Consider the following 23,869-nt stretch of genomic DNA (forward strand, 5'->3'; position numbering starts at 1 on the left):
ACACAAAGAATTAACCCGCAGTTTAGTAAACACATAGAGTAGTAGGCAACAAAAAAGACTAATTGCGAGAAAATTAAAAAAGATAAAATAGAGAAAAAATCAATCATAGACACACTCCAAATAAAACATATATGCAGTGTGAGAGCATGTAGGAACAAAACCATTAATTCAAAAGAGAATTTCCCTGATCCTAAAACATATCCTATCACAGATGCAGAATATTACACTGGCAAAGATGAAGAATTGTCAAGATTTGATGAGTGCAAGGATATTGAAGTAGAGGGCACCAAATTAGGTAAAGGAACACATAAAAACTCAGCTTTAGACAAAGGAAAATTTACAGGTATTTCATAGGACACATTAGACAATGACACATTGACACCCTAAAATATTCTTGAAATCACAAAAGGAATTAGAGAGTAATGAACTTGTGGACCTTATCACTAAAGATGATGACAAAATTACTTTTGAAGATGGATGATCTATTGTGGATGCGTGTTGGAATGTCAATGTCGTCTTGATCAATATCAGATTCTGATTCTGGTTCTGGGTCAGGTTAAGTTGGCGTGGATGATGGCGTAGGCAACTCTGGATCTGGTTCAGGAGTTTCATAACTGTTTGCATTAGGTTCTGTCACTGACTCAGGTTGTGAAACTTCAACAATATCATTCGGTTGATCATCAATTACAACATTTGTAGACTCCATGATGGTCTTGATCACTTTGTTGTATACACGATATGCCCTGCTGTTCGTTGAATAACCGGGAAAGATCCCCTCGTCGCTTTTTGGTTCAAATTTTGCAACAGGATTTCTATCCTTCAAAATAAAACATCGTGAGCCAAAAATGAGAAAGTATTTAATATTCAGTTTCTTACCTTTTCATAACTCATACGGTGTTTGACTTGTGCCTGGCCGAAGATAGACTCGGTCTATTAGTCAATCAAGCTTTGAGAGAAGCTGCAAGAGGTAGACTATCCATATCTAGTCTTCAATTGCCTGAGTTACAATCCATGAAACACCGCATGGAAACACTCTATTATCAGTAATTGAAAAATTAAATCAGTTTTTCATGATGGGGGCACAATCTCAAGTCATGCCAACACAGTTTGGAACCAATTTTCTATGTATCGGTATCTTTTTAAAATTTCTATGCTTCTAATCTTATAGAAAGAACTTTAAATTTTTAAGTCCAAATTCAAAATAGAAAATCGTCCACTGTGAAAGGTTAGTGGTTACCGACTAGAGTTGAAAGAATTGGACTCAATTGATTTATTTAACCAGTTTAGGGTACTTAAGCTTATAAGTTTTTGGATTATACTATAACCCAATAATCCACTACCGACACCCACCTCAAATTTATTTAAATATATTTTATTTAATTGACGTTTGAATTAGTTTTTAAAATTAATGTATACTATATGAATTGAACTTCTAACCTTTCAATTAGTTTAAGACTATTAAAACTAAATATGCTAATGACAATTTGTGAATTATTTTGTATAACTATTTATTTATATAATTCATTCCTTCTTAAATAAATTATATATATATATATATATATATATATATATATATATATATCAATGTTGAAAAAATCGCTAGGCGTATGGGGACTGCCTAAGACGCCAAGGAGGGGCCAATCGTCTAGCGCCTATGCGCGATTTTTGCAACACTGAGATATATAACTTAGTCATATTATGTTTATTAAAAGTGTTAATTAATATTATTAATTGTAACTTTATATAAATATTAATATATTAATATAGTGAATATAAAGTTCATTTAGTACATAAACTATCTAAAGTTATAAATATTTTATAAAATTTATAACTTAATAATATTATAATTATAAAATAAAATCATTATATATAAATTATATTAGTGTTAAATTTAAATTAAATAAATTATAATTATATTACAAATTAAAATCTAATTATCTAAACATAAATTGAAATTTAATGATCTAAAAATACATTATATATAAGCACACGCACAAATGGTTTGTTCGAAAAATTTATTGTATTGAGTCGGTAGTGGTTTCAGTTCTTAACTAGGTTAGAGGTTTGAGTTTTAGGTTATACAAATAATTAAAAATATTTAATTAATTTATCAAATCTGGGAGGATGCTTTACATCGGCGAACAACTGATCACCTACGCGGTTTAGACTGAACAAATTGGTTTGAAACCAATCTTCGAGCAGATGCCAGCCGTGGTTTTCCAGAAGGATGGCCGGAGCAGTTTGCATGTCGGATTTGGTGGCTGTGCCGATGGAAAAATGACGAATTGTTCAATGGGACCATTTTGCCCGTCGAACAAAAGATCTCTTGGCTGCGCAGATACGACAATGAGGTAGCGGGGGCTTTTGGGAGAAACTGGCGTCCGCTAAACAGGGCGCCTTGCGTTGCAGTTGCACAGCTGGCTTGGAAGAGGCCGACGGCAGGCTGGTGGAAGCTGAATGTTGATGGCTGCTGCAGACAAAGCGGTGTGGCGAGCTGTGGGGGAGTGCTGCGAGATAAGGACGGCAGGTGGTGCCGCGAGGCTTCTCATACAAGATTGGGAGATGCTCCATTGAAGCTGCGGAGGCATGGGGAGTGTTAAAGGGGCTGCAAATGGCCAGGAATTTTGGCGCCATGAGGATTATCCTTGAGTGCGATTCTAAGGGTGTGGTAGAGAGCCTGCGAAAGAAGGTTGATTGGAAGACCCATTGCCAAAACATTGGAAAGCTGTGCGCACGAGAGGCGGCTTGCTTGGAGGAGATCCGGTACGAGCAAATCTACAGAGAACAGAACAAGGTGGCAGACAAGCTTGCGTCCCTGGGAGGTCCAAGTGAGAGAGGCATCCGTATGTTTGCAGAACCCCCGCCGGAGGTACTGGAGTTGGTGGACATGGATCGGATTGGAGCTTCAACTCCAAGGAGAATTGTTCAGGCGACTCGTTAGGGTGGCTTGTTGTTTTGTTTGGGTATCCCCCTCCATTCGGATATAAAAAAAAAAAAAATCAATAGGAATTGGGCTTCCAAGATGGCCCGTTTGGGCTAAAAATCCGAACCTGCATTTGAAACAGGCAAGGTCGCAAATTATGCTGTGGACTCGTGTCCACAATGCATTGTGGACACGAGTCCAAAACGATGTCGTTTTCAGGAAAAGCACGGCTATTCAGTTAAAAAAAAATTGATTTTGTCTCGCCGTTAACGGCGTTAACAACGGTATTCGTTTGTGACATTATGAATGTACAGTTATGGAATTATGAATGTAAGTTATGGAATTATGAATGTAAGTTATGGAATTATGAACACAGAGCTCTGACATTATGAACATATAGTGATAAAATTATGAACATAGAGCTTCGAAAATTATGAATGTATAGTTACGGAATTATGAATGTACAGTTACGGAATTATGAATGTACAGTTATGAAAGTATGAATGTACAGTCATGGAATTATGAACACAGAGCTCTGACATTATGAACTTACAATTTTGAACATATAGTGATAAAATTATGAACATATACACCTATAACGAAGCGGTTTGATTTTTTTTTTAAAAAAAGTTAAAGATAACGGTGCCACTAACGATATTGTTACCGTGTCCACATTGCATGTTGGACACGGATCCATAGCATAACGATTGAGGCAAGGTTGACCCTAGCTCGTTTCTTTCTCACCCATGATAGGGCGTGACCCGTTTTGCCAACTCTAGTATTTTTGTCCAATTAAGTATTAAACTCTCTTATGTTTTATTTTAAAACGATTAAACGAATCATAATTTGTGGGTGCGATCCCTTACTAATCACTCTGTTTCATTTTTAAATAGTAGGTATTTTAATTTGATATTTAATGGTTTGACATTCCACCAAGCAGTGGCGGACCTACTGTTGGGGCAGTGGGGTCAGCTGCCCCCACTCATCCCACCCCTACCCCTTATATAACTTTTGTATGTATATGTGTACATATAATACAAGTTTTAGTATAAGTATTAAAAAATAGAGAAATGTTTATAAAATGTGCCTTAGTCTAATTGGCTGAGCGTGTGATTGTCTTGAAGGCATGCTAGGGTTCAAATCCCTTCTATCTGCTTTCACTATTCATACTACCTTTTCTAGGGTTCAAATCCCTTCTATCTGCTTTCACTATTCATACTACCTTTTCTCATTATTTCACATGATGAGATGTGTAATGGATCTTTTATTCAAATTATTTTATCAAATTGATTATGTTCATATTTTGTTATGAATATTTTTATAATGTTTTGATGTGTTTTATAATTTTTCTATATCCAACATTATTTATGGTTATACTTTTTAAGTGTACGTTTCATTTTTTTTTCTAATTATCAATTTTGCTTTAATATTTTGCCCCCGCTGAAAAAAATTCCTGGGTCCACCACTGCCACCAAGTGTCATAATAACTACGAGGCTAAAAGTTTAATGAATCTACTGTATCGAAATTATGAATTTACAATATAGATTTTATAAATTTACAGTATAGAAATTATGAATTAGAACCATGTGCACCTTGCATGGTGCACACGGTTGCACAACATAACTCTATAGCTCTATAATTATGAATATGAACATAGAGTTCTGTAATTGTGAATATAGAGTTCAATAATTATGAATATGAAGTTCAAAAATTATGAATATATAACTTTATAATTATAAACATATAGTTCAGTAATTATGAACATAGAACAGTGTGCACCATGCATGGTGCACACAGTTGCACAGCATAATTTGCCGTATATGTATGTGCATGATGGAGACAGGCAAATTATGTTGTGCATCCGTGTGCATCATGCAAGGTGCACACGGATGCAAAAACGACGTCGTTTCGACTAAAAACGCGCGTCCATTTAAAAAAAAAAAAAAAACAAACAAACAATTTCGATTCCCGACAACAGCATTATGTTGTGCATAATTTGAACTATATATCCAGAATCAATGAACTAAAAATCCGTAATGAATGAATTAAATACCCAGCATGAATGAAAAAAAAAAAAAAAAAAAAACAGTTTCGATTTCCGTCAAAATATCCAGAATCAATGAACTAAAAATCCAAAATCAATGAACTAAAAATTCAGAATCAATGAACTAAAAATCCAGAATGAATAAACAACATAATGTTGTTGAGGGAAATCGAAACTGATTTTTTTTTTTAAGTGGGATGCGCGTTTTTAGTCAAAACAACGTCGTGTTTGCTTCCGTGTGCACCATGCAGAGGATTGATGGAGACATGGAGAAGATATAAAGTGTGAAGCATCTTTTCTTTATTTGCCCTTAATTACGCCATCAAGGGTCAAGGATTATGACAGCTAACTAATTTAATACTCTTTGTTCTTAGGTGTAAAGTGCAAACAAGAACCAAACAAATTAAGACATAAAAATAAAAAATAAAAAATAAAAAACAAGAGACTTGTCGCAACTTTTTTTTTTTTACTTTCTCAACCTACTGAAACACAAAGAACCAATAACGCCTCCACTGAGGCTTAAACTCATAATCTTCCAAATGGAAGTCCAACTCGGGTACCATTAGACCACATAGTCCTGGTAGACTTGTTGCAACTTTTAATTTTATTTATTTATGAAATAAGTGTCAAATAGTTCATCGAACTACACACCAAAACATAATTAGGTTATTGAATTCAAAAAACATACAATTGGGTTCCTAAACTAACAAATTTCATACAATTAGTCTAATTTGTAAGTTTTTTCAAATTTTTAACAGGTCACCTCCAATTTAAAATATTTTTAAAAAATAATTATTTAAAACTAATTATTTAAAATTAAAACAAAAAACACGTCTTCGGGCATGGATTCGTCTCCATGGCCGGAGACGAAGAAACCTTCTTCGTCTCGGGTCAAAACGAAGAAGGTTTCTTTATCTACGGCATGGAGACATGTTTTCTTATATAAAAAATAATAATAAAAAAAATTAAAAAATTGTCTAATGCCTGATGTGTATTTTTAAATTAATGTTTCAGAATTTTTCAAAGTATCATTCGGTATCTTGACGTATATCAAAGCAAGATTATCAAATGTTTCATAAAAATAAATATTTCAAGAATACATAACTATAACCTGTGGCATAAATATTAGATTAATTTGTGCAATGACACTTTTAGAAGGAAACACCATCACTAGATAGTACCCTAAGTATAGTTTTTGCAACACAAAACCCTGTTAATTGGCATGATCCGTGCTTCCTCTTGTTGCTACTTCGCAAGAAACAAATTCTTGATTTGATCTAGTCTCCTGGTGTGCTTCATTGCAATTTTAGTGTCTTGGCTCAGTGCATCTTAAAAAACATAACCAAATCCTCCTTCTCCAAAAAGACAATGATAATAGGCATAGTTTCTCATTTGTGTTGAATATATATTGTAAATTAAGTGGACCGTTTTATCAATGTCAAATGCAAAATTTTATATCGTATTAATGCGAAGGAAGAAAAGAGGGCTCCTTCCTCCATCGTCTCTGTCGCACTTCGTCTTCAGCGGAGATGAAGGAAGAGGGGGAGATAGAGAACGCCAAATACCCCCCTTCTCCTTCGTCTCCGGCGGAGACAAAGGAGGAGGGTGGGGGGTGACCGACGTTTTTTTTTTTTTTTCAAAATTTTTTAATTTAAAAATTATTGAAATAATTTTTAAATACAAATTAAATAAATTAGTAGGTCACTGGTGACTTGATCGAAATTTTGACCAGAAAATTTAATAGCAAGACTAAATGCGATACAAATTAAATAGTCATGCGTCTAATTTGAAAATGTTAATAGTCAAGGACCAAATATGATACAAATTGAATAGTCATGCATCTAATTTGAAAATTGGAGTAGTAAAGGACTAAAATTAATACATGTATTATACTCGAGGAATTAAAAATGATATTTTCTCCACTGGCTCTATTACAACCTACTAAAACACAAAGAACCAATAATGCCTCCACTGAGGCTCGAACTCACAACCTTCCAAGTGAAAGTCTAACCCGGATACCATTAGACCACATAGTCCTGGTATCAAAGTTAGTTATTAACTTTAAAATTGTTGATTTTTTTTTTTTATTTTTTTATTTTTTATTTTTTTGTTACAAAGAGGGGATAACGTACCCAAAGAACACAAAAAAAAAAAAAAAAAGGCTAAACACCCCGAGGTCCTACTCGGGTACGTCTTTGGAAGGTTACTCCAATTTTATCTTGCCCGATCAGGTCACTTATTTCCAGTGATGCTTCCTCCAGGCCGGATTCTCAACCCGATCTGGTGGGACAGCGCCATCGAGGCCAACCTGTCAGCTACCATGTTTTGCTCCCGAATACATGTCTAACCTCGGCCTCCTCCATGTTTGCAACTTCTCGCTTGCACCACCAGATGACATTAATATCCTGTTCCCCGCTAGCAACTTCGCTATTCATGCTCTGGACAGTGGCTCTAGAGTCACACTCAATTAAGAGCCTAGTTGCACCATAAGACTTCGCCAGTCGAACCCCTTGTAGGACAGCCCATTCTTCTGCCTCGTCGATAGAGCACCGCCCAATGTTGTGGGTGAAGCCGCAGCACCATCCCCCATTCTGATCTCGCAGAGCGCCGCCGCAGCCAGCCACCCCGCTGCCCTTGACGCACCCATCAACGTTGAGCTTCAGCCATCGAACATTGGTGTACACCGGTGACAACATGGCCGGCGCAGGACCTCGTCTTGACGCGAACTCAGCCTTCACCTCAGAATCGTAACGCATGAGCCAAGCCAGCTTGTGATCAATCCTGTAGCCAATAGAGTTGAAAACCCCGTCGTTCCGCCATTTCCAAAGCCACACCGCTCCGGCCAGTCCTCCTCAAAGCCGAGTTTGACGTCACCCTTGAGATTGGCCGAGAATCAGTCCCTCCAATCCATGCACTCCAGGCGAGCCGCTGTTTGCTGGTGAATGGCCGCTGCCCAGATGTCTCTCGCCGCCGGGCACCACCTGAAGATATATATGATCAACATCCTCCACTTTATCTGCACAACAGAAACAAAAAGCATTACGCGTTAATTCCCATATCCAGAATCGATGCTGCCGCACTAACTCCTCGCCAAGCGTTCGAGACATTCCTCCTACCTGGCCTTTGTGGTTGAGAAATACCCACCCTTTTATATTTTGTGTCCAGAGTAGGGGTGTAAACGAGCCGAGCCGAGCTTGAGCCTGGGTAGGCTTGAGCTCGTGCTCGTTAATGGAGGCTCGGCTCGAGTTCGAGTTCGAGCTCGAGAACTGATGCTCGAGCTCGAGCTCGGTAATTTTCGGGCTGCTCGAGCTCGATCTTGAGCTCGAGTTCGAGCTCGATTTTGACATTGAATTTGACATATTTAATACTTTTGGTTTAAAATTCAAACTATTTTTTTTATCCATACATAAATAATAGAAATCTTTTAGAGATTTTGAGTTTAAAATTCTAATTTCTAATTGTTATTTATATATATTATTATTATATTATATTATATATATTATATATTATATATTATATGGCTCGCGAGCGGCTCGACGAGCCACGAGCCTAGAATATCTAGGCTCGGCTCGAGCTCGATTACTAAATGAGCCGCTCGAGCTCGACTCGAGCTCGATATTGACCGAGCTCGAGCCGAGCTTTGACCGAGCCGCTCGCAAGCGGCTCGCGAGCTGCTCGGCTCATTTACACCCCTAGTCCAGAGTTCTCGCCCAGTGGTATTTCAATCCTCATTTCACTCCAATAATTATATAAATTCATTATTTCATTCTACTTTTAAAAAAAAATAAATTATGACTGGTTTTCAAAAAAAAAAAAAATATATATATATATATATATATATATATATATATATATATATATATATATATATACATATATATTTTGAATCCGGTGCACACCCCCTAGTCAGGTGAGTTCGTGAGAATCGATCCTGAGCATCCTTTTCTTTATTTTAATGGTTCAGATTTATTGGCTATTTTATATTCTTTTAGCTGATCTGTAATATATTTAGGAGTATTGGAGTAATTTTGCACACCCATTAATTTCTTTCCTTATGAAATCGTGATATTGTGTTTATTTCCTTATGCGTTTGAGATTCTTTGTTTCTTCCAACGACAATATTCTCGCATTCTAGTGGCTTCATCGGCTATCCCAGCACCGTCAAACCTTTCGAGTCGTTGGTTGTTGTACCGGAGTTCTCCATGGCTTTCTCCTACATCAGGCGGACAAAACGTTGGAAAAGTAGTTCTTCCTGGTTGTGGTCGAGGTATGTCGTTTTCCATTGTTTGCTTCTTATTTTTCTCTGTTTTATTGTTGTTCGAAGGGGTGGGTATTGGCTTGGCGAAACGAGGGTTTGGTGTGGCATTGCTGGGCTTGGTTTTGTGGGTGGAGATTGGGTATATGTTCGGGAGTGGCTGCGCAGGTGGTGTTCGGTAGTTTTAGGGTTCTTGATGATTCCGGGGGGTGGAGGGGGCGGCGTGGATTAGGAAGTGTTGCACCTGTTAAACTGTAGCCGCAGGTCATCAATGATCAAACGCCACAGCAATTGCGAAATCTTGCCACAGTGAAACTGGAACCACAACAACTACAGGATATGAGAAGCATGGCAACGGTAAAAAATGGAAATAAAATTGTGTGTCTCAATGTATGGAAGTGGCCGCCAGACAAATGGTGTTTTCCCTCAGGTCTGTTGCTGTAGAAAATTCATTCATGCTTCAACTTTTGCTAGGAGTGGGCTCTTTTAAATATTTATATTGTTTTCATGATGAATTTATGAAGGAAATATGCTTGTTTTATTTGATGATAATTATAAGTTTATAAAGTTTTTATTTTATTTTTAAAATTTTTATGTCAATTGTTTATTTGTCTTTATCATAACCAGATGTAATTGTTCTTAAAACTGTGTAGGGTGTGTGGCATTGTGAAATATATATCCAACCGTAAGCTCGGGCGTGGATAAGATATATGATCTCTGTTATTTTGCTATATATGGTCTGTGTTTCGGATGGATTTGAGTGGGATTTTCACCCTCTGCTATATATGGTCTGTGCTTCCTATTTATGGTTGTTATAATTATATCTTGTTTTCTTGAGGGTGGTTGTCTGTTTCATCCATATGGTTAAGTTAAATGTTGTTGGTATTTGCTATTGCTGGTTTTGTTGTCGGTTAAGCATTTATGTTGGTGCACCACTGGTATTGGGTCGGTGCGTGTTTATTTTTTTTTATTTTTTTTATTTTTTGGGGCTGTGTAGTTAGGTGTGGTGGTTTGTGCGTAATAGTATGTTACCTTGTGCAAGTTATGGTGAAATTTAGTTGCTAATTGGCACTAGTTTTTTTTTTTGTTTTTTTTTTTTTTACATTTAGGTTGGTGCGCTACTGGTATTGGGTCGGTGCGTGTTTATTAATTTATTTATTATTTGTTGGGAGTTCGGGGGTACCGCGGCTACGGGTAGTGATTTGTGTGTATTAGTTTGTTACCGTGTGCAAGTTAGGGGTAAAGTGTTTGTTGAGAAATGCCACTGCGTGTTTTCGTTTTGATCGAGATGTGCTCGGTTTCGAAATTCCCTTTTTGCGGAAATGGCAGTGTATATTTTGGTGGGTTTTGCTATTCTTGACCTGAACGAGTAGATGACTCTTGATTAAATTGTCAATTAATTCTTTCTTCTAAATATGGTGCTTGAGTGCTTAATTAGATCATAAGTTAAAGGCTTATGTGATGGTTCACCAGATCATAAAGAAAAAGATAATGATAATGATTAAAAACCTTGCTCGTGCTCTTCATACCGCTTCAATGGTATAGTGTTGCATTGCTCTTATTTCTTTAACTGATTAGTAGCATTCTGAATCTCAAAATTTAGTGTTTATGATCTTTGGCAGTCTTGATGTTTTTCCTTTGTTATATCAAAATGTTTTATTTCTGAGTAAATGATGAAAAGATAAAGAGACCAGAGAGTTAGATATGAATTTAGTATGTTTTAATGTTTGGCGGTGTTTGCATGGTTTGTGAAATCAGGTGTGTGTGTGTGTTATTGGTTGTGGGTTTGTGCGTGTGTCCTTATTCTATCAGTTCTATGTTGTCATGCAGTTGTATTTCTTTTTTTTTTTTTTTTTTTTGGTTTCTGTGATTAAAATTTGCCATCCCCAGGTGATTTCGTGGTTGAGCCGGTAGTTGTTGTTGTGGGTGAGCTGGTCGGTGCTGGCGATGTAGTGGCAGCTTTACCACAGCCCGATGGTGCCCAAATGCCGCCTCAGCCCGCACAACCAGCCACTGATTCGGATGGCTCAGGGTTGAGCCCGATGAAGTTGATGAGGCAATATTCCCCCCTCTAAAGATTCGCGCTGCTCCGGAGCATCTGCTGAAACCGATGAAGCGGTTTAATGGTTGCCAAAGGAAGGCGGTTGTTGAGTTGGAGTTGGCGTTGACGTAGTTGATGATGCATTGTTCCCCCCCCCCCCCCCCCCCTTAAGATTCGTTCGTCCCTTAAGCATCTCGTTAATCCAATTAAGTGATTTAACGCTTGCATGATGTGTGTGGTGTGGTTTTTGTGTTTTGTTATGTGCATATAAGGCAACCAGCTTGTGCATATTAATGTTTCTGGAGAAATGCATTTTTTATCATGTACCTAATCACATGGTTTGTACTAATGTTTAGTGGTAACTAGTGTGGACACTGGTACTGCTATTCAGTTGATCATGAATTGCCTAATCTCAATAATCTTCATCTTGATAGGTTGTGATAATATAAAAAACAAATGTATGTGCGTACGGGGCAACCAGTCTGTGCAGATTGCTGTGTTGGTTAACAGTGTGTATTTGAATTTAATTGTAATTTAATTTCTGATTTATTTTCAAAATAAACGTGGAATAGACATTTTAACCTCTAACTAATCACACGCCGCCCTTCCAATGCACAGCATTGCATTTCACACTACTCACACCCACCATTCCGTCCAGCCAAACGTACACGCTTCCATTACTAAAATGCACACACAACCACCCATACGCACACGCCGATCAATTACTACACACAAACTACTTTCATAATACGCATCATAGTCTAAAAAACCAAACACCCCTTACTCCTGCACAGTCTACCCCATACCATTCATTTCGGTCGAATCATATTTACGCACGTTCCATAACCAAACACCCCAAAACACCAATGTCATTTACTTCCCTCACACAAAAAACAAATACGCCACTAAAAAAACAGCCTCATGCACACACGCTGTTGACAAATATGCACCTACCTATGTTCGTCTTATCATCCAACGTCACAATCTATAATTTACGCTACCACTACCTCTTTAAACATTCTGTGTCCTACCGCACTCTAACAAATAGGTTACTCACGCACACACGTCCCATTCTACGTTGTTTGTATTATGATGCATTCTAAACAAACACGACAAAAAATTAAACCTAAAAATGCACAGAGCGGAAAAAAGTAATGCACACGCTTGTTGACAAATATGCATCTACCTATGTTTATCTTATCATCCAACATCGATCACAATCTATAATTTACGCTATCAATACCTCTTTAAACATTATGTGTCCTACCTCACTCTAACAAATAGGTTACTCACTAACACACGTCCCATTCAACGTTGTTTGTATTACGATGTATTCTAAACAAACACGACAAAAAATGCACAGACCGAAAAATAGTAATGCACATACCGGAGTTGCTAGAAGTCATTCCCTATTCTTGATCTGCGTTGCTGCCTCCCAGTTCAGGTATACACTCCCAATGGTGCGTTAAGGGTCAACACAGGTCATAAAATAATTATTAATATCCATTTCCATTCATATTCTTCTAAAAATAATCCAAAAGATTCTAATTCAAATCTATCCATAATTAAACAAATAACTACATTTTCAAAAAAAAAAAAAAAAAAAACAAACAAATAACTACAATTACTATTTAACCCTTTTGGTTTCAATATATCCTTATTTAATTGAATATTCTCATCTAATCTCCACCATTCATGAAGAATGAATCAATGACTATTAGGAGATCTCATGATTTCATCTATAATAGGGGGTGCACCGGATTCGAAGCCTATATATATATATATATATATATATATATGACTATTTTAAATTAATTTAATGTGTTTACTTTATTAATTTTGTATTGTGAATTGGATTAATTGACTCTACTATAAATTATGTCATGTTACGATTTTACGATGTGTAAAAAAAATTAATAAAAATGATATTTGAGTGACTACTTTGAGGAATTAATTTGACAAGGATTCATTCCTTATTTGGGATGAATTAAAGTAGATTCTGATTCTCTTAAGTGAAGGGCTAAATTTCATATATTAGTACGATTAAAATGTGTAATGGTAAATTACAATTTGATTTTTTAAGTATACTTATGAAATTATTGAAAGAGAGATTTAAAAGGCTTTGAATAAGTATTTGTCTCACATTAAAAGTTTGAGTGTACTTTATATTGTTGCAATTTATTATATTGTTAAGTGTACTCCATAGTATTATTACTTGCATTTCAAAATTTAAGTTATTTTTAAAAATACCACAATATTTTTTAAAATTATTTTTTGATATGTTATATCTTTCAAGATTAACGGTTCTTATTGGTTCCTAGTCTTCTCATATGTGCTTGTTCTTATTTCATCTTAATCCTAACACACACATGATATATATATATATATATATATATATATATATATATATATATATATATATATATATATAATTTTATTATTAATTTTCTTATTTTACATTTTACGGAGGAGAGAACAGTGTTTTGTTTCAACTTTCACGCAATCACGCAGAGCTCGTTTCATCGTTCGTGCTTCTCTCTCTACGTCGCTGCTTCTTCCCGCCGTGGCGCCGTCCTTGGTTACCGGTCTGCCGTTAGCAGGAATACCGTCGGCAACACCGCATGTATGAGTGAAATGCTAGTATTTGACCATTTGTAATAAGAATAAGCAATTGAAAAAAGTGGGGTATGGAATCTTAACTATTCATTTGCCAGATAAGATTATGGATCAACAGATTCAGTTACAATAGGATAGAAACAGTAATACAAAAGGGAGAGCTATCATAAACTACTCCTGACTAATAGGCTAGTCATATAAGACTAAGCCACAACCACACACGACAACAAGATTCAGTTACAATAGGATAAACTACTCCTGACTAATAGGCTAGTCATATAAGACTAAGCCACAACCACACACGACAACAAGATTCAGTTACAATAGGATAGAAACAGTAATACAAAAGGGAGAGCTATCATAAACTACTCCTGACTAATAGGCTAGTCATATAAGACTAAGCCACAACCACACACGACAACAAGCTTGTCACGAAGAGCAGCAAACCGCGATCCCGGCTTGTCACGAAGAGCAGCAAATCGCAGTGATTTGGTGAAGACGTTTGCTATCTGATCCTTGGTAGACACAAAATTCAATTGGAACTCCCCAGAGACGACTATCGCTTTAAAACAAAGTATTTAGACTAACGTTATTACAAAGTTACAAATATTTATTTCAGTGACAATTATAATCAATCACTATATATTATCTTGAATTTATATACTTTAAATTACCAATTTAAATAAACAAATTCAACATTTATTTGCCTATACATAAACATCTCCTATATAAATATTGCATTGATATACTTTGAAATCCTTATTTAAGAATAATCATTGAGTATTATCACATTCACACAAAGCGCGTAAAAAACTAGTATACATATAAAGAGAGAGAGGCAACTAATTTTTTTAAAATAATAAATGAACTCCCACTTTTACAGCACAAATACATAAGTCCCTATTGGTAACCAGTTTTATGATCTCTTCTATTTTTTTATTTTTTTTTTAAGAAGGTGCAAAATACATAAACAGTGGCTAGAAGGTTTTAAACTTCATATGAATGTGAATTCATTTCTTGGTTCAGCATGCCATAGCTCTCTTTTACAATTCTTCCTGCAACAACCCTTGTACCGCATGGAGGAGGAGCACTAGCGCTCCTGGAAGCAATATTGAACCTGGTAGACCATAAATACCACTGCATTAAGGATTTCTAGTACAGCACAAAACATATGCAACAAACTATATGATACCCAATATGTCAACAAGGTATTTAATTTAAACCTTTAGGCAAATAGGTAACACTTGAAAGAAGTTTATCATGCAGTAAAATGCTTACATTTCATATACATTTGTTCAAACAAAACAACATCTTCAGTGCATGCATCACCTGCATAAATTCAGGAAGTTAAGCTCAGAATAGCAAAAACTAGAATTAGCTCTCAAACCAACATTGAATTAGGTTTTATCAAGTGATGATAGAATCAAAAGTCTCTTAACTTAAAAACACATGATGCTATATAATGGATGTTTCAGAAATTTATGAAATGAGAATACCTTTGCAGTTCCATACAAAACTAGATACAGGATACTTCTTCTCTCCACCACCATTGACAACACTGAAGCAAAAAGAAAATGTTTTATGTACTAATTTCCAAGTCACATTAGCAAACACAGAAAATGGGAGGAAATGAAAGGGAAGTTACTCAATATGCTCCTTGATACGCTCAATAAACGTAGCCTTGTTGCCCGTCAATCTCAATCCATGCTTCCTTAAATAGACCTTGCACTGATCAATTTTCAGCTTTTCAATCTCACCAGCTGTCAACAAGAAAAGAACAGGCCGACTGTAATTAATGCATGCTTTCTACTAGAAGTAATTGAGAAAGGGTGATGTGAACATGGGTCAAAATTCAAAAACATTAAGGAAAATTCAAACAAGGAAGAAATAGTGGAGACAGGCTGGCTGTAGGGAAAAACAGAAATTAGTGACCAATTTCTTTTCCAATTACCATTCAAAGGGAGAAACTGCAGAACAGTTGACAAACATGTATTGACCACTTCGGTATCTGAACCCCTGTGGCTTGGACATATGAAGGGACAAAACATTTCCAGAATAGACTGCCACCTCCAATAAAACATAGGAAATTGTCAATAACATTCTATTCTTGAAAGTTGAAACCAATTATATATGAATAATAATTTCTGAAATAATCAAATCACCTTAAGAATCTTGACAGGCTTAATGCTAAATCTGAATGATCTGAGCAGTTTTTCACAAGCATAAATTACCATGGGAACAGCCAAGTACATCCATGTCTGTCATCACAACTTCATCATCTCAGGGCTCGCGTGTATCAGCTTTGGGAAATCACACGTCAAGTGAGCTATTGCCTGTATTCCCACACCAATCGCCACAGCCACCGCGATCACCTGACCAATTAAACATGTTAGTTGTCACACTCATCACATAAACAGGCATATATAGTTGCATACATATAGAGGAATAAAATTTGTGACATACTTTGTGAAAATTAAGGTTGTCATCAAAAGGGACCGCGACGCCTAACTTGGTCAGTTGGTCTTGTTCCTGAGCCAGGTGATGGTGTTCCTGCGGACTGGTAACAGGATTATGGCCATGTTGAGCTTCAGTGTTTCTGCAGCACCTTTGGCCAAACAAACGCAGACGCCCATAACGCAATACGCAGCTCACCTGGAGATAGGAAATTACACTTTATATTTTCAATCGGCACAAATTTAAAATCTTAAAGTCCTAACACATTGTACTTTCAACACACTGCATAGGACCTTCCAACAAATATTCTCCTATTCAGGAAGAAGAGACTTCCAAATAATATTAGCTATATTAGCAAGAAATGACTATTTTGCCAAAATAGAGTATATGATCATTAACGTTTACCTTTCAAATCTTTCTTTTGGAGGCAGCAATGCCCTCTTTGACCGCAGCCCTTTTACTATAGATGTTACCTTTTCCATCTCATCTTCAACTTTATCATTATTCCAGCTCTGCAAAAATAAGATTGAGTTTAAAATGCCATCTTTAAGACACATGTAAACAAGCATACAAAAATTGTTAATTGTAGGCAATTGCTATCATGATGTCACTGTCCATTATATGAACTGGGAAAAACAATGTGCATGACAGAATGGCAGCAGCATTTAGGATACAAGTAACAATTATCTGTTATGCTATAAAATACTACAAAGGAAATCCACCAATTCCTTAGACATGCACACAGATCTCACCTCAACAGTTGAAGGATATTCACTTATAACTATAGATTCTTTTTTGGAACAATCTCTCTTAGCTGGAAGACGCTGCCACAGTTCCTCTGTGACAAATGGCATGAATGGGTGAAGTAGAAATTTAATGTTCAACATCAAACTATTGTACTAGAAAAAAAAGATTGAGTGTGTGTTTGAATTCATAAGTTGCAGTAGAAATTTAATGTTCAAGAATCATAAATCCCTTTTGCAGATGATACAATGCCCAAAAAAAAATGCTACCTATAATACTACCCGCCTCAATTCTCATTCTCCCACTTTCCCTATTCCACAGATGCGCCCCATAACTCTCCCCTTAGCTGAACCCTAACACGTAATGTTCACAGATGTTTCTAACACGTAAGTGCACAATCAGAACAAAAATAACAAACCTCCACAGGCCGCAACAAATAGACTAGAAGAGTAAGAAGTAAGACATACCTATCTACACCACCGCGGCCTCCTCGCTGGTCAATCGCCACCTCGCCACCACCAATCGAGGACCTCGCCTGTTGGTCGCCGCTGCCTCGCTCACTATCCTCGTCGCAGCCGTAGGAACTCCAAGTCTCCAGGAAGGCGGAAGCATAAAGAAATTAATTGTTTTCTAAATTGGGAATTAGGGTTAGAATGGTGTATAGAAAGGGGGTGCAAACGAACCTGAGGGTGAAGACTGAAGACGGAGCCCAGCCGGCGACAGTTGAAGACGAAGCCGAGCGAAGTGGCGAGACGCAGAGGAAGCGGTGGTTCACGACTCGCGAGATAGAGCGACAAAGTCTATTTAATCTATATCTATCTATCATTCTATCTATATATCTATATCTAATTTTAATAATCCGTACAGCTGAGATGATAAAAGCTTCATGTATAAATTATAAGCAAAGTGTCGGAGCTAGAGTGTGGGGTTCAACCTTATGGACGAATATCTAATTTTTTAAAAATGGAGGATTTTCATAGACACCTTCAAGTATATGGTGCCACGAAAAGTCTATCTAATAAAATAATAATAAATTTTTTGCAGGTAAATTTCATAAATATTTTATTATTTAAGTTTCGGTGCAGTCGTGCACCCTCTGAGAAAGGGGGGGTCGCGAAAAAGTTTTTTTTTTTTTTAATTTTTTAAGAGGAAATTGCATCTTTGGTCCCTGAGTTATATCCAAGTTCTGATTCAGTCCCTGAGTTATGACTGTATGCATATTTAGTCCCTCAGTTATGAACAAAGTGGCGTATTTGGTCCTCGGCCGTTAAAAGTGACGGAAAATTTTAAAAAATTTTAAAATTTGACGGGTAAAGTAGGAAATTCACATTTTATTCTCCTTCTTATATCAAAATCACTTTCACAACATTATTTTTCACTTCTTAGCCTCTTATTTCATGATTGTTCAATTTTAAAAGCATTTCAATAACTTTAGTATGACTTGTTAGGAACCTAGCTCTTGTATAACAAACTTAAGACTTAGCACAAAAATAAAGAAACACACTATACGAAAAAATGTTACATACTAAAAATCTCAAGTTATTCAGTTGGTGAATTTCACATAAAAGCAACCTGAGAAATTTGACATCATTTTGTAAGGAAAATTGAAAATTGATAGGATAGTGTGTTTCACACGTCTGAAGACAATGATCAAATGTTTCTTTATTTTTGTGCTAAGTCTTAAGTTTGTTATACGAGAGCTAGGTTCCTAACAAGTCATACTAAAGTTATTGAAATGCTTTTAAAATTGAACAATCATGAAATAAGAGGCTAAGAAGTGAAAAATAATGTTGTGAAAGTGGTTTTGATATAAGAAGGAGAATAAAATGTGAATTTCCTACTTTACCCGTCAAATTTTAAAATTTTTAAAATTTTTCCGTCACTTTTAACGGCCGAGGACCAAATACGCCACTTTGTTCATAACTGAGGGACTAAATATGAATACAGTCATAACTCAGGGACTGAATCGGAACTTGGGTATAACTCAGGGACCAAAGATGCAATTTTCCCATTTTTTAATTTTAAAATTACATTTCACTACACCTTTTTTTGAAGGAGTAGTGAATTCTTATTTGTTTTAAGAGTTAATCAATGATTTGGTCCCTCAATTATTAGCGAAATGTCAATGTAGTCCCCTTAATTACTTATTCATCGATTTGGTCTCTGAAAACAATTATTTTTAGTTAATTTAGTCCCTCCGGCCGTCAGCAATCCGGTTAGAGCTCCGATTTACCGGAGTCAATTTGAGTGTTGAAGACTGATGAAAGTGTCCAAATTGAACAAAGAATAATAATTTGTTGTAAATTGAATACCCTTAATATATCATATTATCAATTAAGGAAAAGAATATTTCCTATTGAAGTGAAAAAAAATGATAAGCAAGATTTTTTTTTTTTTTTTTTTTTTGTTGAATGGTTCTTCTGAAACTAAAAAAAAAAATAATAATAAAATAAAAATGAATACGTGCAAAGAATCACCAACGTTGATGTAAAGGGAGTGGTGATCAGGTGGGACAGAAAGCCATGTCCCATCTCCAACTAAGATTTGCAGTCCTGTTGTGTTGTTTGATCTCACAACAGTGATCACTTGTGGGTTTGTATGCTCTCCAAACCCAATCAGATCTCCACCGTTCACTTGTGGATTTTGGGTTGTTGCAGTTCCAGGCCAGAGACGAAGAAGGTTTCTTTGTCTCCGGCATGGAGACGCATTTATTCGTGCATCGCACGTGCATTGCACGCGCACTGCACGGATAATTGGAAAATTATTTGCTCGAATTCATGCAAGGATAACATCAAAAAACATAATCGATACAACTCATTTCATCAATTGCTCTATATAATATTCGTTGTTATAATTTATAGTTGAAGACGGATGAAAGTGTCCAAATTGAACAAGGAATAATAATTTGTTGTAAATTGAATATCCTTAATATAGCATATTATCAACTAAGGAAAAGAATATTTCCTGTTGAAGTGAAAAGAATGATAAGCAAGATTTCCTTCTTTTTTTTAGTTGAATGGTTCTTCTGAAACTAAAAATAAAATAAAATAAAAATGAATACGTGCAAAGAATCACCAACGTTGATGTAAAGGGAGTGGTGATTAGGTGGGACAGAAAGCCATGTCCCATCTCCAACTAAGATTTGCAGTCCTGTTGTGTTGTTTGATCTCACAACAGAGATCACTTGTGGGTTTGTATGCTCTCCAAACCCAATCAGATCTCCACCGTTCACTTGTGGATTTTGGGTTGTTGCAGTTCCAGGCCAGAGACGAAGAAGGTTTCTTTGTCTCCGGCATGGAGACGCATTTATTCGTGCATCGCACGTGCATTGCACGCGCACTGCACGGATAATTGGAAAATTATTTGCTCGAATTCATGCAAGGATAACATCAAAAAACATAATCGATACAACTCATTTCATCAATTGCTTTATATAATATTCGTTGTTATAATTTATAGTTGAAGACGGATGAAAGTGTCCAAATTAAACAAGGAATAATAATTTGTTGTAAATTGAATATCCTTAATATAGCATATTATCAACTAAGGAAAAGAATATTTCCTGTTGAAGTGAAAAGAATGATAAGCAAGATTTCCTTCTTTTTTTTAGTTGAATGGTTCTTCTGAAACTAAAAATAAAATAAAATAAAAATGAATACGTGCAAAGAATCACCAACGTTGATGTAAAGGGAGTGGTGATCAGGTGGGACAGAAAGCCATGTCCCATCTCCAACTAAGATTTGCAGTCCTGTTGTGTTGTTTGATCTCACAACAGAGATCACTTGTGGGTTTGTATGCTCTCCATACCCAATCAGATCTCCACCGTTCACTTGTGGATTTTGGGTTGTTGCAGTTCCAGGCCAGAGACGAAGAAGGTTTCTTTGTCTCCGGCATGGAGACGCATTTATTCGTGCATTGCACGCGCACTGCACGGATAATTGGAAAATTATTTTCTCGAATTCATGCAAGGATAACATCAAAAAACATAATCGATACAACTCATTTCATCAATTGCTCTATATAATATTCGTTGTTATAATTTATAGTTGAAGACGGATGAAAGTGTCCAAATTGAACAAGGAATAATAATTTGTTGTAAATTGAATATCCTTAATATAGCATATTATCAACTAAGGAAAAGAATATTTCCTGTTGAAGTGAAAAGAATGATAAGCAAGATTTCCTTCTTTTTTTTAGTTGAATGGTTCTTCTGAAACTAAAAAATAAAATAAAATAAAAATGAATACGTGCAAAGAATCACCAACGTTGATGTAAAGGGAGTGGTGATCAGGTGGGACAGAAAGCCATGTCCCATCTCCAACTAAGATTTGCAGTCCTGTTGTGTTGTTTGATCTCACAACAGAGATCACTTGTGGGTTTGTATGCTCTCCAAACCCAATCAGATCTCCACCGTTCACTTGTGGATTTTGGGTTGTTGCAGTTCCAGGCCAGAGACGAAGAAGGTTTCTTTGTCTCCGGCATGGAGACGCATTTATTCATGCATCGCACGTGCATTGCACGCGCACTGCACGGATAATTGAAAAATTATTTGCTCGAATTCATGCAAGGATAACATCAAAAAATATAATCGATACAACTCATTTCATCAATTGCACTATATAATATTTGTTGTTACAATTTATAGTTGAAGACGGATGAAAGTGTCCAAATTGAACAAGGAATAATAATTTGTTGTAAATTGAATATCCTTAATATAGCATATTATCAACTAAGGAAAAGAATATTTCCTGTTGAAGTGAAAAGAATGATAAGCAAGATTTCCTTCTTTTTTTTTAGTTGAATGGTTCTTCTGAAACTAAAAAATAAAAAAATAAATGAATACGTGCAAAGAATCACCATTGATGAAAAGGGAGTGGTGATCAGGTCGTGGCTTAGTCTTATATGACTAGCATATTAGTCAGGAGTAGTTTACAATAGCTCTCCCTTTTGTATTACAGTTTCTATCTTATTGTAACTGAATCTGTTGATCCATAATCTCATCTGGCAAATCAATAGTTAAGATTTCACACCCCACTTTTTCCAATTGCTTATTCTTATTACAAATGGTCAAATACTAGCATTTCGCTCATACAGACAGTGTTGCCGGCGGCGTTCCTGCTAACGGCAGATCGGTAACCAAGGACGACGCCACGACAGGAAGAAGCGGCGACATAGAGAAAGAAGCACGAACGATGAAACGAGCTCTGCGTGATTGCGTGAAAGTTGAAACAAAACACTACTTTCTTCTCCGTAAAATGTAAAATAAGAAAATTAATAAAAAATAATATATATATTTCAACCCCAAAACGACGTCGTTTTGGGGCTAAATGATTTAGGACAGTGGGGGCAGCTGTCCCCACTGCCCCCAGGCCACCTCCCTCCCTATATATATATATATATATATATATATATATATATATACATACATACATACATACATACACATACATACATCATGTGTCTGATAGGATTAAGATGAAATAAGAACAAGCACACATGAGAAGACTAGGAGCCAATAAGAGTCGTTAATCTTGAAAGATATAACATTTCAAAAAATAATTTCAAAAAATATAGTGGTATTTTTTAAAATAACTTAAATTTTGAAGTGCAAGTAATAATACTATGGAGTACACTTAACAACATAATAAAGTGCAACAATATAAAATATACTCAAACTTTTAATGTGAGACAAATACTTATTCAAAGCCTTTTAAATTTCTATTTCAATAATTTCATAAGTATACTTAAAAAATCAAATTGTAATTTACCATTACACATTTTAATCGTACTAATATATGAAATTTAACCCTTCACTTAAGAGAATCAAAATCTACTTTAATTCACCCCAAATAAGGAATGAATCCTTATAGTTTCATTTGAGAATATAAACACAATATGCGAGACAGTTTCATTTTAGATACACTGTATTTTCATTTTGTTATGAATACAGAAAAAAAAATTAGAATTTGACAAAATGTAACGGTTGTCATTTGTTTACTCATAAAAACGGGATCGTTTTTAGACCATAGTCCAAGTATAACAACTGAAGAAAGAGTTGTAAATTTAGAAATTAATTCATATTAATCTTTGTACCACAAAACAAATTCAATTAAAATAAAAATTTCTCTTAAAATACACGCAATTCTAAATATCACTTACCAACTCTTAAAAATCTTTATACACGCCCAAGTCGTAAATTTAGAAGTTAATTTATAATAATTTTTATGCCATAACAAAAAATTATGCTTGTTGTAATGTCTTGACTATAAATACGACTTTCATTCTACAATGTAAATATACATTGTCTCACAATATTAGTGAGTAATTCAATTTTCTTGAAGATGTCTAGTTGTAATAATATTTCTAGAATAGAAAATGATGTTCATCGTAATGCAACATTTTCAAAACGTCACACTTGTTTATTTTAAAAAGTTAGTGTGATGTCAACTTTATGTGGCACAGAGTTTGAGATGGTGGTATTCTCTCCATCTGGCAAGGCTTTCATCTTTAGCAACCCAGATTTGAACACCGTCCTTGTACCAAATACTTTGCTCAAAACCTCACACGTACCAGAAGCCAACATCCATGAAGTGCTTGTCCATGCTCATCGGGAGGCCAACATGAGAATGATGACTGCCCAAATCGATATCCTTGAAGCTCAAATTGATGAAGAAATGTTAGACAATCAAACTTTGAGAGAAGCTGAAAGAGGTAAACCATCCATGTCTAGTCTTCAATTGCCTGAGCTACAATCCATGAAACACCGCATGAAAATACTCTATTATCAGTAA

The 23,869-nt window shown here is 35.8% G+C and overlaps 2 protein-coding genes across 4 annotated transcripts; one reads left to right on the forward strand and one right to left on the reverse strand.

Annotated features, from left to right (window-relative positions):
* Nucleotides 1-14,712: 14,712 nt before the first annotated feature.
* Nucleotides 14,713-17,886, reverse strand: LOC109186187. Of its 3 annotated transcripts, XM_019336113.1 has the most exons (11): nt 17,762-17,886; nt 17,546-17,670; nt 17,087-17,172; nt 16,740-16,846; nt 16,344-16,532; nt 16,043-16,252; nt 15,832-15,940; nt 15,526-15,640; nt 15,377-15,438; nt 15,159-15,209; nt 14,713-14,997 (listed from the first exon to the last, which is right to left on the reverse strand). In XM_019336113.1, the coding sequence occupies exons 6-11, from the start codon at nt 16,130-16,132 to the stop codon at nt 14,924-14,926; spliced, it is 501 nt and encodes a 166-aa protein (XP_019191658.1). In that variant the 5' UTR covers nt 16,133-16,252; nt 16,344-16,532; nt 16,740-16,846; nt 17,087-17,172; nt 17,546-17,670; nt 17,762-17,886; the 3' UTR covers nt 14,713-14,923. The 3 variants fall into 3 exon arrangements, with proteins under 3 accessions (XP_019191658.1, XP_019191657.1, XP_019191659.1); XM_019336112.1 differs by having other exon boundaries at nt 17,546-17,873; XM_019336114.1 differs by lacking the exons at nt 17,546-17,670; nt 17,762-17,886 and having other exon boundaries at nt 15,832-15,947; nt 17,087-17,342.
* A 5,632-nt stretch (nt 17,887-23,518) lies between these two features.
* Nucleotides 23,519-23,869, forward strand: LOC109186214 (agamous-like MADS-box protein AGL29). Its single transcript, XM_019336145.1, has one exon. The coding sequence runs from the start codon at nt 23,519-23,521 to the stop codon at nt 23,867-23,869; it is 351 nt and encodes a 116-aa protein (XP_019191690.1).

This window comes from Ipomoea nil, unplaced genomic scaffold (genome assembly GCF_001879475.1).
Source record: "Ipomoea nil cultivar Tokyo-kokei standard unplaced genomic scaffold, Asagao_1.1 scaffold1407, whole genome shotgun sequence".
Taxonomy (NCBI): domain Eukaryota; kingdom Viridiplantae; phylum Streptophyta; class Magnoliopsida; order Solanales; family Convolvulaceae; genus Ipomoea; species Ipomoea nil.